Raw genomic sequence first — 12,595 nt, 5'->3', positions numbered from 1 at the left:
AGCTGCAGTAGGGGCGCCAGGGCTATGAAGGGGTTAGCGCCAAGTGTGCATGTATTTGTGTGTGTGTGTGTGTGTGTGTGTGTGGTGGTGGGGGGGTGGTTTGAATGCTGCATTGTCCGAGCCCCGTCTGCCTGCGCAAGAAACATCAGCTTTGGAGGAAATAGGCTACACCGTTGCAGGAGGGTGAGGGTGAATCCGATGCAGACTTAATGAAATGGTAATGAACAGCACATCTATCACAAGACGATCCTTCTGTCCGAAAGTTGTACATACATACACCAACGCTGTTACGTAACCTTAACAACCACAACAACGTGACAAACACCGGATTCGAAAGGGGGCATGCATGCAACCATATCAGCTGTTGGTAAGACAACTTGGAGACGCTCTCTGCAGCATTGCTGTGGCCCTCATATCTAAAGATAGCCTGCCCTGTGAGACGGCCTGATGTTCAAACAGACAGTAACATTACACACTAGTGAAAATGAAAGTGAAGTGCAGTCTGTGTGCAATAATAAACCAAGAATCCTGTCTCATGTAATATACCGCAACCCCCACACACATCAGACTATGATTCAGTTACTGAGCGTCTTACAGATACAACAGCTGTACAGTATCATCAACTCCTCCGTTCAGCTCATCACTTTTTATGCTGCCACTCTGTCATGAAACCAGTTGAATCTCCAGTTATGTGGGCGAAGATGGCTGGCAAACAGCTTCATCAAAAGCCTGCAAGTTAAAATTAGTGATTTATCATGTTTTTATTTCAATACATTGCTCAGTAGCTTTCAGAATGGTTATATCTTACGATGGCTTCTCGGGAGCTGTTGAGCAAGTGAATACTTTCCCAGCTACTCCCAGTGGAAATGAAATGTGGATCCCACCCCACAAATAAACACGATTCACAGTCTAAGTGGCATTTCACTTTGAATGGTTGGCTGCTGTACATCACTGGGTGAATTGCAAAAAACACCAACCAGTGAGCGGAGCAGACAAACACCACGTCGGCTCACAGTTGGAGAGCTAAGTGCTGCCTTCTGCCATTTGGATCACCATGGAAACAGCCAAATACACAACCAGCACTCTCATCAGCATCGACTCAACATACTGCAGTCCATGTGTGATGGCAAGTTGTGCATTCTGTCTTCCAATGGTGCAAAAATATCTGTTTTACAAAAAAGGTTCAGTCCATGGATTTTGTTTCCACCAATGGCATCACCTAATAGACAACACTGATGTTTGTTTAGGGGTGTCAGCCACAGCTTGATGAAATGGAGAGATGCTCTGGGCAATGAGTGGGTGGCAGGATGTAATATAACAGTACCAGCAAGCATATGAGGCTGCAAATGACCAAAATCTGAAAATTAGCCCAAAATGAGTATGCAGCTGAAATAGCCCTTGCTGGCATGACACCAGTTGGTTTCACATATTGCACGACACAAAATTTCCAGACTCCTTATGTCATTGTGAATCTCATTATTAGAGCAACTTTACACAGAAGGCCCATAACGCAGCAGTGAGTACATGTACGGGGACAGTGCATGACGCACGTTTATAACACAACCTACGTTTGTTGCATACAAATTCAATGGGATCACCGCGGATGTGAGGCGAGCCCCGACACCGTGATGTGTTTCCAATCCAACCACCTGCCACAAGCACAAGCTAACGAGGAGAGAATAGATGTCCAACATGCGTTTTGTCCACCCTCCCCTTCTCCTCTTACCTGCTCTGTGCGCTTCACCCAAGCGGACCTCGGTGATGCTGCTCGGGTCACTCTGAGATCTCCCCCGCTGCAACACGCAATCCTCATCCAGTCCGTCAGATGATGCCATGGTTTATAGAAAAGCACAATGAAAGAATGAGGGGCGTAACCACCGCCAGCCAAGGTCGCCGGCATCAAGTGTTGAAGCAGATTTAGTGTGGCTGGACTGCTGCAGCTGCAGCTCCCGGTCCCCGATAAGGACCAATGCTGGGGAAAGCCATTACGCGCGCAGCATCATGCGTCCTTCAGGTGCTGCTCGTAACCCTCTACTTTAACGTCTAATTTTGACTTGAGGGGTTCTCTCCGTTTAAAAGAAAAACTACAGTTGCCCAGGTATTACAAACAGACTTCAGATTCGTAACATCGATGTAACAAAAATCCGATTTTTCGAAATGTTAAAATTAAAATTGTCAACAGAAACTGGGCCCAGTACTGTTTTAAGATATGTACACATGGACAAAAATGTCCGGGCCAAAGGAATCTGCTGTTTACTGAGCTGTGCATGCAATGTATATGGTTGGCAAGGCTTGCAACTTCACGCTTTGGTGGTTCATTTATGAGACCAACTTTAAATGCAATATGTCCTACAGCCTTTGAAAGCAGCGTGGAATTCAAGCACGCTTGGGATTGGCAGGAATGGAGGACTTTCTTAATGATATTTTCCTTTTGGACTGGAACATCTACATTTTTTTTTAATAAAGCTGGCGAGTCAACAGTCAGATGTGATACAGCTTGTTTAGAGCTGTTCAACAACTAAAGCAAAAAAGTTGAAACCTCTGGTGATTTTCTTCACACAGAAACAGGTGGTCACCTCAAGGGGTCGAACAAGATTTCACTCTAGATAGAGTTATGCTGCTGTAATCGCATTCACTCTTCTGGGAAGGTTTTTCACATGATTTTGGAGTATTTCTTTGGGAATTGTTGCCCGTTTATGTGGTAGAGGCCTGTCTTGCAATCTCCGTTCCAGTTCATCCCAAAGGTGTTGGATGGGGTTGAGGTCAGGGCTCTGTGTGGGCCAGTCAAGTTGTTCCCTGAACTGCCACAAAGTTGGAAGCATAGCATTGTCCAAAATGTCTTGGTGTGCTGAAGCATTAAGATTTCCCTTCACTGGAAGTGAGGGGCCGAGCCCAACCCTTGAAATACAGCCCCATGAAGAAGTCTGCCTGGATACGTTTGTCCATATAGTACATCTGCCATGTAAGGTTACTGCATATCCTGCATCTCTCTGCCAGTTTAAAGTTAATAGAGCAGCACTAAAACTGTCCTTGTTAAAATGGATTTTAAAAAATAGTTCTTTTGCGACTCCTGCTGCTGATGTACCTGTGCCAATGGCTGTTGGTACTAGTTGCAGCACCAACACCAAACCTGCCCTATCTGTTGTCACCTACCGGCACTTTACATCTTGGGCACAGTTTACTGTTTCTGCAAAGCAAATGATTTGCCGACTCTTAAAGATAAGAGGTTTGGGGGGATAAACCAGTGTACTTTGAGTCTAAGCCTTTAAATGGGTGCAAATGTTTTATGAAGAAGCACATAGCTCAAGGACACACAAAGGAGATCTGGATGTAAATACTGTTCACAAATCAGATTCTCAGGGTAACTTTAACTAGGTGGCAATATGGAAATCATACTCAGTGTCATGTGAAAGCATGCACTACTCATGTCAGTCCACATGGGGGCAGGCTCTGTCAGAGTGATGCTTTGATGATGTATGAGTATGTGTGGTAGGTGTCCACAATGGGTGTGAGAATGAATGGTACAAACATTTGAGAAAATATTAATAAAACTCTGTAAACATAATAGTATATTAATATTTATTTTGTGACAAAGAAAGAATTTTGGATGGACAGAGAAGGTAAACCGGTAACATGTAATAATGACCTTTTTTTTGTTAACTTCAGTGATAGAATGTAACATAGATTTGTTTCCCCATTGCTTCATTTAGAAGTACCATAATCACATACAGATTTTTCTTAATGTATATCTTGATCCTGTGTGTACATACGTGCATACATGTGTTTTAACAGAAAAATACAGAAACAGTTAAGGCGTGAATATGTGCTGCTGCTTAGGAACAGTGATGGAAGTAATTAAGTACACTTATTCAAATACTCTACGTAAGTACAAGTTTGAGGTTCTTGTACTTTACTTGAGTGACAAGAATAAAAGTGTCTGTGTGTTTGATTTAAACTTTTACGATTTTAATCATTATATTACTGATTTTTGAAAGAAAAAAATAAAAATGTGCATGTATCATTTTGCAGTGTTGACCACCTCACTCCATTGACACGTCACTCCCCTAAAGATGAAGATGAAAGGAAAAGGAAACAGGTTTATAACCTCCATACAGCTCACAGTGTTAAGACATTATGGCAGTGACAACAAAAGATTTGAGAGAGAGCAAAACAATTTTCAGTGCTCTGCAAGTCAATCTTTGAGTGCTCGCAGGCATTTGTCAGAACAGAATCAAATTTATGCATGAAGGAGGACAGAAACATGAGCATAGCAGATGTTCTGAGCATGAAAGAGAGATTATGTAACTACAGTTGAGCCGGCGATAGGAATTCTCACTTGCAGTGATCAGAGCTGCTTATGCTCACATTTCGTAGTCCGAATTCCCTCAGTGCAAACTGAGAGGAGATCGTCTCTTGTTCAGTGTGATGTGAACGCTCACCTTATTGGGCATGACAACATTTGTTGGTAACTTATCCAGTTTTTTAAACCAATATGGCAAGGTAATTTTGAAAGCCAAGTTACAAATGATATATAATAACGTCAAAAATAACTTTGTGCTCACTTCTCTTTATTTATTTATTTCTGTTAAAAGTTTTTTACGTCCTCATTTCCATTTTTATATAACCTTAACAGACAATATATTAGAAACATTTACTATATTAGATTTAAGAATGAGGCTCATTGTCGCTTCTGTGAAGAATGCCTTGCCAGTGCACTAAGTAGCGCTCAGAATTTGCATTGTGCTCTATCTAAAATCTTTGTCATCACCTTATGTGCACAGGACATCATTTTTGATACAGACTGTATTGTATACTCACAAGCAATTGGTCCAACAGTGAGGGGATCAAGCTCAGCTCCGTTGGAAACAGAGCGATATGCCCTCCTCCCGCAATACTGTTAGGCAAGAGGGGATACAATGATGAGAAGCGGATACCCATTGTTTAGTAATTAGTCAAAGATTACTGATTGATTATTGGGAATAAGTGAGAGGATGCTTGTCTGACTCACTGGAGCACATTGGTCATTCCTCTTGTCACACAGCTTTACTTTGCAGTGAATGAAGATGCATGAGGTGTCACCCTGAAGAGGGTAGAGCGTGGTGGAGAAGCGAGCACGGAGGGACTGACCGTTCTCAATCACTGAGACCCGTCTATGCTCAGTTGGACACCTGGAAAAGATGTCAGGATGAGGCATTAGAATCATTACACATCACCACCGAAAACATCTAAGTTAGGAGAAAAGCGTACCCGTTAAGAATGAGCAGGTATCGCACAGGGTCATTGGGGTTTGGGGAGTGAGTGGTATAGCAGTCATCCAGAACAACTACGAAGCTCGGATCTGTCTCATCCACAAACACTCCTACATGCAGGACAGAGCCCACTGAAAGGACAAGCCGACCCACTGGGTAGTCATTTGCACAGCCAGAGTCATGGAAAAGCTTCATGGTGGCTGTGGGTCTGGTACCTGACCCCATGAGGTTACCGCCATGGCTGTTAAGAGAGAAAAATGATCATGTATATACTTCATCCCTCCAGTCATGCGCTTCTATTTAGTGTGTTGTTATAGCCAAGGGTGAAAATAGAAGACTTACAATGGTTGTGGGATTAAAACTCTCAGACCGACGTGGGTTTCCAAAGGATAGGCACAAGAGAATGGAATGATCCTTGGTAGAGCCCAGGAATTGTCAGTTTCAGGGTAGAGGAACAAACAGTTGGAGTAAATGGCATGGGTATCGTTGGTCTGAAAGCAAACAATGTTCACAGTGCAATAATTACTGACCAGTCAGCTGTATAATAAAATCATGTTGACTTTATGTGCAAACCAGCATGTGACTAGGAGGTTAGAGAAATATTTTATCTGGACAACCTTGGTTCCATGCTATGAGGACAGATCTTAACAGTAAAATAATCTTTCCTTCTCAAACCATTTATTCTTGTCCTTGATAGGAGAAGAGAATTTGTTTTGGTCATATCACATAAATTGCACTAATTTGCTCTTAATTGTGATGTAAACTGCAGTGAGAAATTGCAAAGTCTGCCATGACAAGTAAAGTATTTTAAGAAGAAGAAGAATCGCTTTATTGGGAGTATACATATATATATCTTTACATACACACACTGAATTTGCCTTCTGCATGTAACCCATCCTAACACACATGCAACACCCAGCAAATTACACAGGAGCAGTGGGCTGCATCAAGTGCCTAGGGAGCAAATTGGGGGTTAGATGCCTTGCTCAAGGGCACGTGAGTCAGCATTTTTTTCACATTAATCACCGCACCCAAATTTTCACTCCACCACTCGTCCGGTGGGGGTATCGAACAAGCAACCCTCCAAACACAAGCCGCTTCTCCAACCTCTAGGCCACAGCTGCCCCTATATACTATATATACTGTATATACTTGGAAGAACTGGTGCCCCTGTTGCTGACTGACTAGAATATTTGCTGGAATAGTGTTGCATGACTCTGTCTGAGACTCTTTGGTTGTTTTTAATTTACAAAACTACAGCCAGGTGCAAACATCAGAGTATTTTTAGCAAACCATGAGGACACGTTTGCTCAGTTTTGGGAAAACTGTATTAGACTCCCTGACTCTACCTCTAAAGCTTGCCATGTGTTTAAAACAAAGCAACAGTGAATTGTAGGACTGGTGCAATTGCCAGCAGAGTCTAAGGAAAGATAGATGTTAATTTGCTTGATTTGGACTTTCTGTATGAACACATCTCTAGGTATAGGAAGCAAAACAGAGATAAAGTATCAAATCAGCACAGTAAGGGAACAGAAAATTAATAAATAAAATAGCCTTATAGACTGATTAATTTAATTAATTAAAACAAATAATTAGGTTTTTTTAAAAAAAAAAAAAAAAAAAAAAAGAAGCAGTCAATCTCACCGTCATTGATGTTCCACAGACGCTAGCTTGGCGTGGCACTTGGTACCACAAAGTGCCACGATCTATACTGTAAGTGGAACAGTCAGGAGCCGCCAGGTGACCAGAGAATGCATTCAAACCAGATGACAGCAGCTCGCTCAAGTGCAAACCAACTTTGACCTGATCACTAGAGCAAACAAGCTCAGCGGTATCGAGTGGAGAGTGCTCATCTAAAACGTTGAAGAAAAACAAAAGAATAAGCAGACAGATCGCTGGATTGAACATTGATTTCTCTGTATTGTGTTACAAATCTTGACCTCAAGTAAAACTGACAATCTAAAAGCTCAAATGATTGTCAAGTATGCAAATTCACCTTCACAGATGACACCAACATCCTGTCCATGGTCACAGTTGTGAGAACCAAAGCCGTCATGATCACATTCTGTTATTGCTGACTCATCTCCATCACACTGAACTTCGTCCAACCAGATCGGTCCACTTCCCTCTCCAAAATGTGCACTTGTTGGTGCTGCCACAGCCCTGCCACAGCCCATCTGTTGGCAAACGACGTGAGCGTGAGCCAGCCCCCAGCTGTCATCACACACTGTCCCCCACTGGCCGTCTCGGAAGATCTCCACTCTACCAGAGCAACGGTTGTGCGGGTGAATAAGTCTCACTGGATAAATTGGTGGTTGTGTTGGAGCAGGTGTGGCATCGGTGTCTGCATGAAATGAAAGCAAAAGTTCTGTCAAGTCACATGGCAACTGCAGGTCACACTGCTCGGCTACAAGGTACCTTCTCTATGGGAACCATAACAACTAAAGTGTGCTTATACTGTATGCATACACATTTACCTTCACAAACAACACCAGCATCCCTTTCATGTCCACACGCTGGAGACGGTAATGGCTGATATGTACAGTCTGTTATCGATGATTCTAGTCCTGTACATTGAAGGTTATCCACCCAAATTGGTCCACTTCCCTCGCCAAAATATGCCCTTTTTTTGGCTGACCGGGCATTTCCGCAGCCCACCTCTCTACAGACCACGTGGGCATCATTCAGTCCCCACCCATTGTCACAAATTGTCCCCCACTGACCATCCTTGAAGACCTCCACTCTGCCAGAACAGTTATTGGTAGAGCCGACTAGTCTCACTGGATAAGTTGGGGTCGTTACAATAGTTGTGGTTGTAGAAGTAGTTGTGGTTGTAGAAGTAGTTGTGGTTGTAGAAGTAGTTGTGGGTGTAGAAGTAGTTGTGGTTGTAGAAGTAGTTGTGGGTGTAGAAGTAGTTGTGGTGACAGGATCTGGTTGAAGAGAAAGCAAAATCTCTATCACAAGCCACATGGCAACTGCAGGTTACGCTAAAAAAGCTCCATTTTGTCAATGTAACTACTTGATCATTTAATCTTTGGGTTCCGCTTAAACTTTGTTCAGAACAGATTTAATCCAAAATAATGACTTAAGTCTATATATTAATTCTTTATAGAACAAATTAGAGAAACTCCTTGTTGGAAAAAATATGCCCCATCTGTATGATATCAAATTAGTGTTTGGATATTGTGTGTCTTCTTTATATGAATAATAATAAAGGCAGTGTGATTATATTGCATGTGTACACATTTACCTTCACAAATAATACCAGCGTCGTCGTCATGTCCACAAGTTTGGGATGGTAATGACTGATATGTACAATCTGTTATCGATGACTCTTGTCCTGTACACTGAAGGTTATCTACCAAAATTGGTCCAGTTCCCTCGCCAAAATATGCCCGTTTTTTTGCTGACTGAGCGTCGCCACAGCCCAGCTGTCGGCAGACCACCCGGGCATCATTCAGTCCCCAGCCATTGTCGCAAATTGTCCCCCACTGGCCACTCAGGAAGACCTCCACTCTGCCAGAGCAGTTACTGGAAGAGTTAACTGCCCTCACTTGACCATTTGCTGGAACATCTACTGGAGAAACTGCGAAAAAAGACAGTATGTGCAAACTTCATAAATCACATAATGTGCTTAATTGAGAAGGAAGTGTGATTTGGTGTTTTTAGTGCATAAACAATTGCTAAGGTAAACATTTTGAATTATTGCAAGATTTCAGTTATAAAATTAGGTTTACCACACAGATATCTTTTTACATGAAAGTATTAATTAAAGGGTTATTGCAATGAAACTGACACAGAGTATATGCCATACATGGGAATGATAAATCTCACACAAAATTCTCGAATGAACAATCTCATAGGTCTTCTGTGTCTTGAGATGTGGACTTGAGTTTGTCATGATGCCATACTTTTAGCAATGATGATAATTCATACTATTAATAGTTAACTCATATTCCATTGTTCACTGCCTGCACAAAATAATATGTCTTTGTGTAAAAATATATATGAGCTAACAACCTAAAAGTTTTAGCAATTTTGAGTTAACTCGTAAGAGTTCTCTGACCCTTGAATTTCTGAAAACTTTCTGAAATATAATAATATAATTCTCTGTGGTTGGTGACTCCTTTCACAACACATATCATTGTTTGATCTAATGTTAAACTTAATTTGTAACCTGAGGGTATAACATATCAAACACTTTACCTGCGCTTCCTGTGAAAAATTGCATGACCAGGATAAACAGCGTAACCCAAGTTGTCATCATTATGGGCCACATTTTGGAGTCTGCGTTAAACAGTGTGAAACAATCATATGAATGACTATTATAAATATCAGAAAATGCACTGTACTGCTACCACCTCCACTGGCCCCCATGTTATCATGTTTGACTTACCTTTTGTATGTACGGTATGTGGCACGTACTTGTCCTTGGAGCCCGGCTGGCTTTGTCAGTACTGAAGAAGAGAGACCCTTTGAGATGCGCTGGAGAGACAAAGTCTGTATCACCTCCCTCGGGCCACTGGATATTTTATAAGATTAAGAGGGTGCAGCAGATCACATGGCCAATGATGCTTGGTATGGAGATAATGACATGTTTCTTATCATTGGCCAGGACTGCACTTTGAAGAAGTTTCAGAATGTTGTATATCTTGTCAGGTAACCTACATAAGTAAGGTGAGGTCAAGACACAATGAGTTAGAAGGTGTAAACATTATTATTCTTAATAACAACAATTACAACTAATAAGCCAGTTCCAATACACCCTTATCACCTATGTGTTTTCATTGTCGTCACAAGATCTTTCTAGATAGATAGATACTTTATTAATCCCAAGGGAAATTCAATATAAAAGATAAATATGGGGCAAGTAGGATTATGCACCATTTATGGACGAGATCCCTCTAGGTGGGGGCCAGGGTAAGGGTTAGGGTCTTCTGTGAGTGATAAGAATGTGTGCTTCTCTGTAGTACAAAAGTAATAATTAATAAAATCAATTTGGAGCAACCTTACATTGTGGGAAAACTTTTTTCCTTTGCGTTATATTTACTGAATTTTATGTTCATTTGAACAGAGTGAGCAAAATAAACATTCAAGAAAAACCCATCCTCCCATCCTCAAAAACACATCAATCTTAGCTAAAAAAAAGGGGAACATGTGCCTACATATACATAACATTAAGGTAAACTTTAGCACATACAGCTTATTTTGAAATGTCCACATACTGAAGTACATGTTGTTTGGAGCATGAGCCAGAGCCACCACACAAAGACAGACTGTCATACAGGCTCACACACTCACACCCAGGAGCAATGTAGAGTGGCCAGTTACCCCAATGCATGTTTGGACAGTGGGAAGAAGTCAGGGTACCCAGAGAAAACCCTCATGCAAACTCCAAAGAGAAGGGCCCAAACCTGTACTTGAACCAGGAACCCTGTTGCTGTGAGGTGACAACACTAACCAACTGCCCTGTTTGCAGGGCCTTGAAAGTCTTGAGACCCACAGGTCACGTTGGGAGGTGAAGGGAGTCAGTTCTGGGACCAGACATGGCAGTAGGGTCACCACATTTTCTAGCTACAGGTAATGTGATAGCGTGATGACTATGCCCAGGATCAGGTGTCAGATAGGGGAGTACATGTAAATGAACTGTGAGCAATCAACCTGGTTTTCAAAAACTGTGCTTCTCAAATAATTAAAAACTTGACACTGGAGAAAACAAAGCTCATATGGGGGTCTTCTTCTCCAGTAGAGAAAGATGGACAAAAAAGCTGTGTGCTCCTGGTGCATCACAGTCCAGTGCTCATGCACACTCGGCATCAAGGACAGAATTGGGGTTAAAGGGCCCAGCTAAACCATCAAGGCAAATAGATATACCTTCAATATGAAGTAATATATATTCATATCCATCTTTGTGTCAACACTGTTACATGATCATTTACACTTTCCTTGATCTTTGATGTTTGACTTTGCAAACACTGTGCAGACTGTGACACTACCTGATCTGAGAGTGGATATGCTTGTCAGCTAGCTTGCAAAATGACATCACAAGCTTATGTGATCCATGATATTACCTTATGTATCATGACAAACAGTGCTGAATAGCCAACAAGAAATCGTGTACAGGTGCAAAACAAAGGTGTGTGCCAACTGCTTTCTATTAACCATTATCATTGCAGGGCAGGAGTAGTCCCCTAGCTAACTGAAACCTAAGCCAAGCTGTTGCATCCAACAAACAAACTGTTCCAGCTCAACTTCAGGTTTGTTTTCATTATGGGTGTGACTGCAAAAGCCCTTGCAGTTGGTGCTGTCACCTGTTAGAGTTCCACTGAATATTTTCCCAATATGAATACTCAATTGAGTGCTTTCTTTGTAAAAATAATAAGAAATACCATCAAAATCACCCCGGGTTAAGAAAAACACATTAACCAATAGTTATTTAAATCTTTGAAGTAATCAAAAGGACAAAAAGCAAAATCTCACATCTGAGAAGCTGGATGCCAATGAATTTTACATGAAACTTGACTTAAAGATTATCATTATAGCTGCTGAATATCCACGAAATCTGCTGGCAAACTCGGCTGGCATGAACACCTTACAAGGCTGTGCCGAGTTCATTTTTATAGTTAACTGTATCATCTGACACTAGACAACCTAAGGCATTCATTGATAACGACCGTGTCATGCTCACTTGTTGGTTAAGGGGCTAAATAATGAACAAGGGAAAGACTGGCATGGCCCTTTTCTAACAGGTCTGTTGACCTCTCATCTCAAGATATCTGAACGGAAATGGGTTCTATGGGCACAGATAAGTCTGCCTTTTATGACCACGACTACTTTATACTAATCCTATCCTATAGTTTTTGCCAAAAAGAATGCAGTTTCTTGCATGCAGTGTGATTTTCCCTCTACAGCCACTACAAGAAAACCATACATCCTCTAAATGCTCTAGGTCTCTAGTTTGTATTTGGAAAGTTTCTTGAGTTCACAATAGGTCATTTTATACAATGAGATCAAATGTCTAAGGAAGATTAATTGACTAATGGATTCAAAAAGCAAAAAGTCCAATATTTCCCTCTTAACTATAGTGGAGTACAAGTACAATGAGAATAAAATACTCAAGTTGAAGTACTCCAAAAAACACTGTACTTTGGTAAATGTACTTCCACCACCGCATACGAGCTGTCCAGCATTGCTGTTTGCATTAACGTACATTGTTGTGCAAAATGTGACTTTTTTGCATTAGTTAGTTTTGTAACAACTGGGTAATTTAAAGGCTTGATCAATAAGTACATTAAATTCAAAGTCAAAAGAGTGAGCACCCGTGAGTCATTGGCGAAGCTTCCGTC

At 41.5% G+C, this 12,595-nt stretch overlaps 2 protein-coding genes across 3 annotated transcripts in view; both read right to left on the bottom strand.

Moving 5' to 3' along the window:
• phactr3b (phosphatase and actin regulator 3b) overlaps positions 1–1,973 on the bottom strand; it is a 42,584-nt gene extending 40,611 nt beyond the window's left edge. Inside the window, exon 1 of one of the 2 annotated variants that reach the window (XM_046384830.1) lies at positions 1,727–1,973. In XM_046384830.1, coding sequence (XP_046240786.1) covers positions 1,727–1,835 — 109 coding nt within the window. In that variant the 5' untranslated portion in view covers positions 1,836–1,973. The remainder of the gene's footprint in view (positions 1–1,726) is intronic. The other variant, XM_046384831.1, reaches the window with a different exon arrangement.
• Positions 1,974–3,560: 1,587 nt separating this feature from the next.
• On the bottom strand, positions 3,561–9,862 carry LOC124056895 (scavenger receptor cysteine-rich domain-containing group B protein-like). The gene is made up of 11 exons (XM_046384829.1): positions 9,646–9,862; positions 9,456–9,536; positions 8,500–8,835; positions 7,727–8,179; positions 7,246–7,593; positions 6,894–7,102; positions 5,592–5,740; positions 5,248–5,490; positions 5,009–5,168; positions 4,819–4,894; positions 3,561–4,064 (listed from the first exon to the last, which is right to left on the bottom strand). Exons 2-11 carry the CDS (start codon positions 9,526–9,528, stop codon positions 4,057–4,059), a joined length of 2,055 nt encoding a protein of 684 aa, XP_046240785.1. The 5' UTR covers positions 9,529–9,536; positions 9,646–9,862; the 3' UTR covers positions 3,561–4,056.
• Between the last annotated feature and the right edge of the window lie 2,733 nt (positions 9,863–12,595).

The sequence above is a fragment of the Scatophagus argus genome, chromosome 3 (genome assembly GCF_020382885.2).
Source record: "Scatophagus argus isolate fScaArg1 chromosome 3, fScaArg1.pri, whole genome shotgun sequence".
NCBI classification, from domain to species: Eukaryota; Metazoa; Chordata; class Actinopteri; family Scatophagidae; genus Scatophagus; species Scatophagus argus.
This window is presented reverse-complemented; position numbering and strand designations above follow the sequence as displayed.

Coding starts and splice junctions, on each gene's coding strand:
- LOC124056895 (XM_046384829.1), bottom strand. CDS start 9,528: ATGTGGCCCATAATGATGACAACTTGGGTTACGCTGTTTATCCTGGTC. Junction 8,180..8,499: donor CGCTGGTATTATTTGTGAAG/GTAAATGTGTAC, acceptor CTCTTCAACCAG/ATCCTGTCACCACAACTACT. Junction 4,895..5,008: donor GGAATGACCAATGTGCTCCA/GTGAGTCAGACA, acceptor CTTGCCTAACAG/TATTGCGGGAGGAGGGCATA.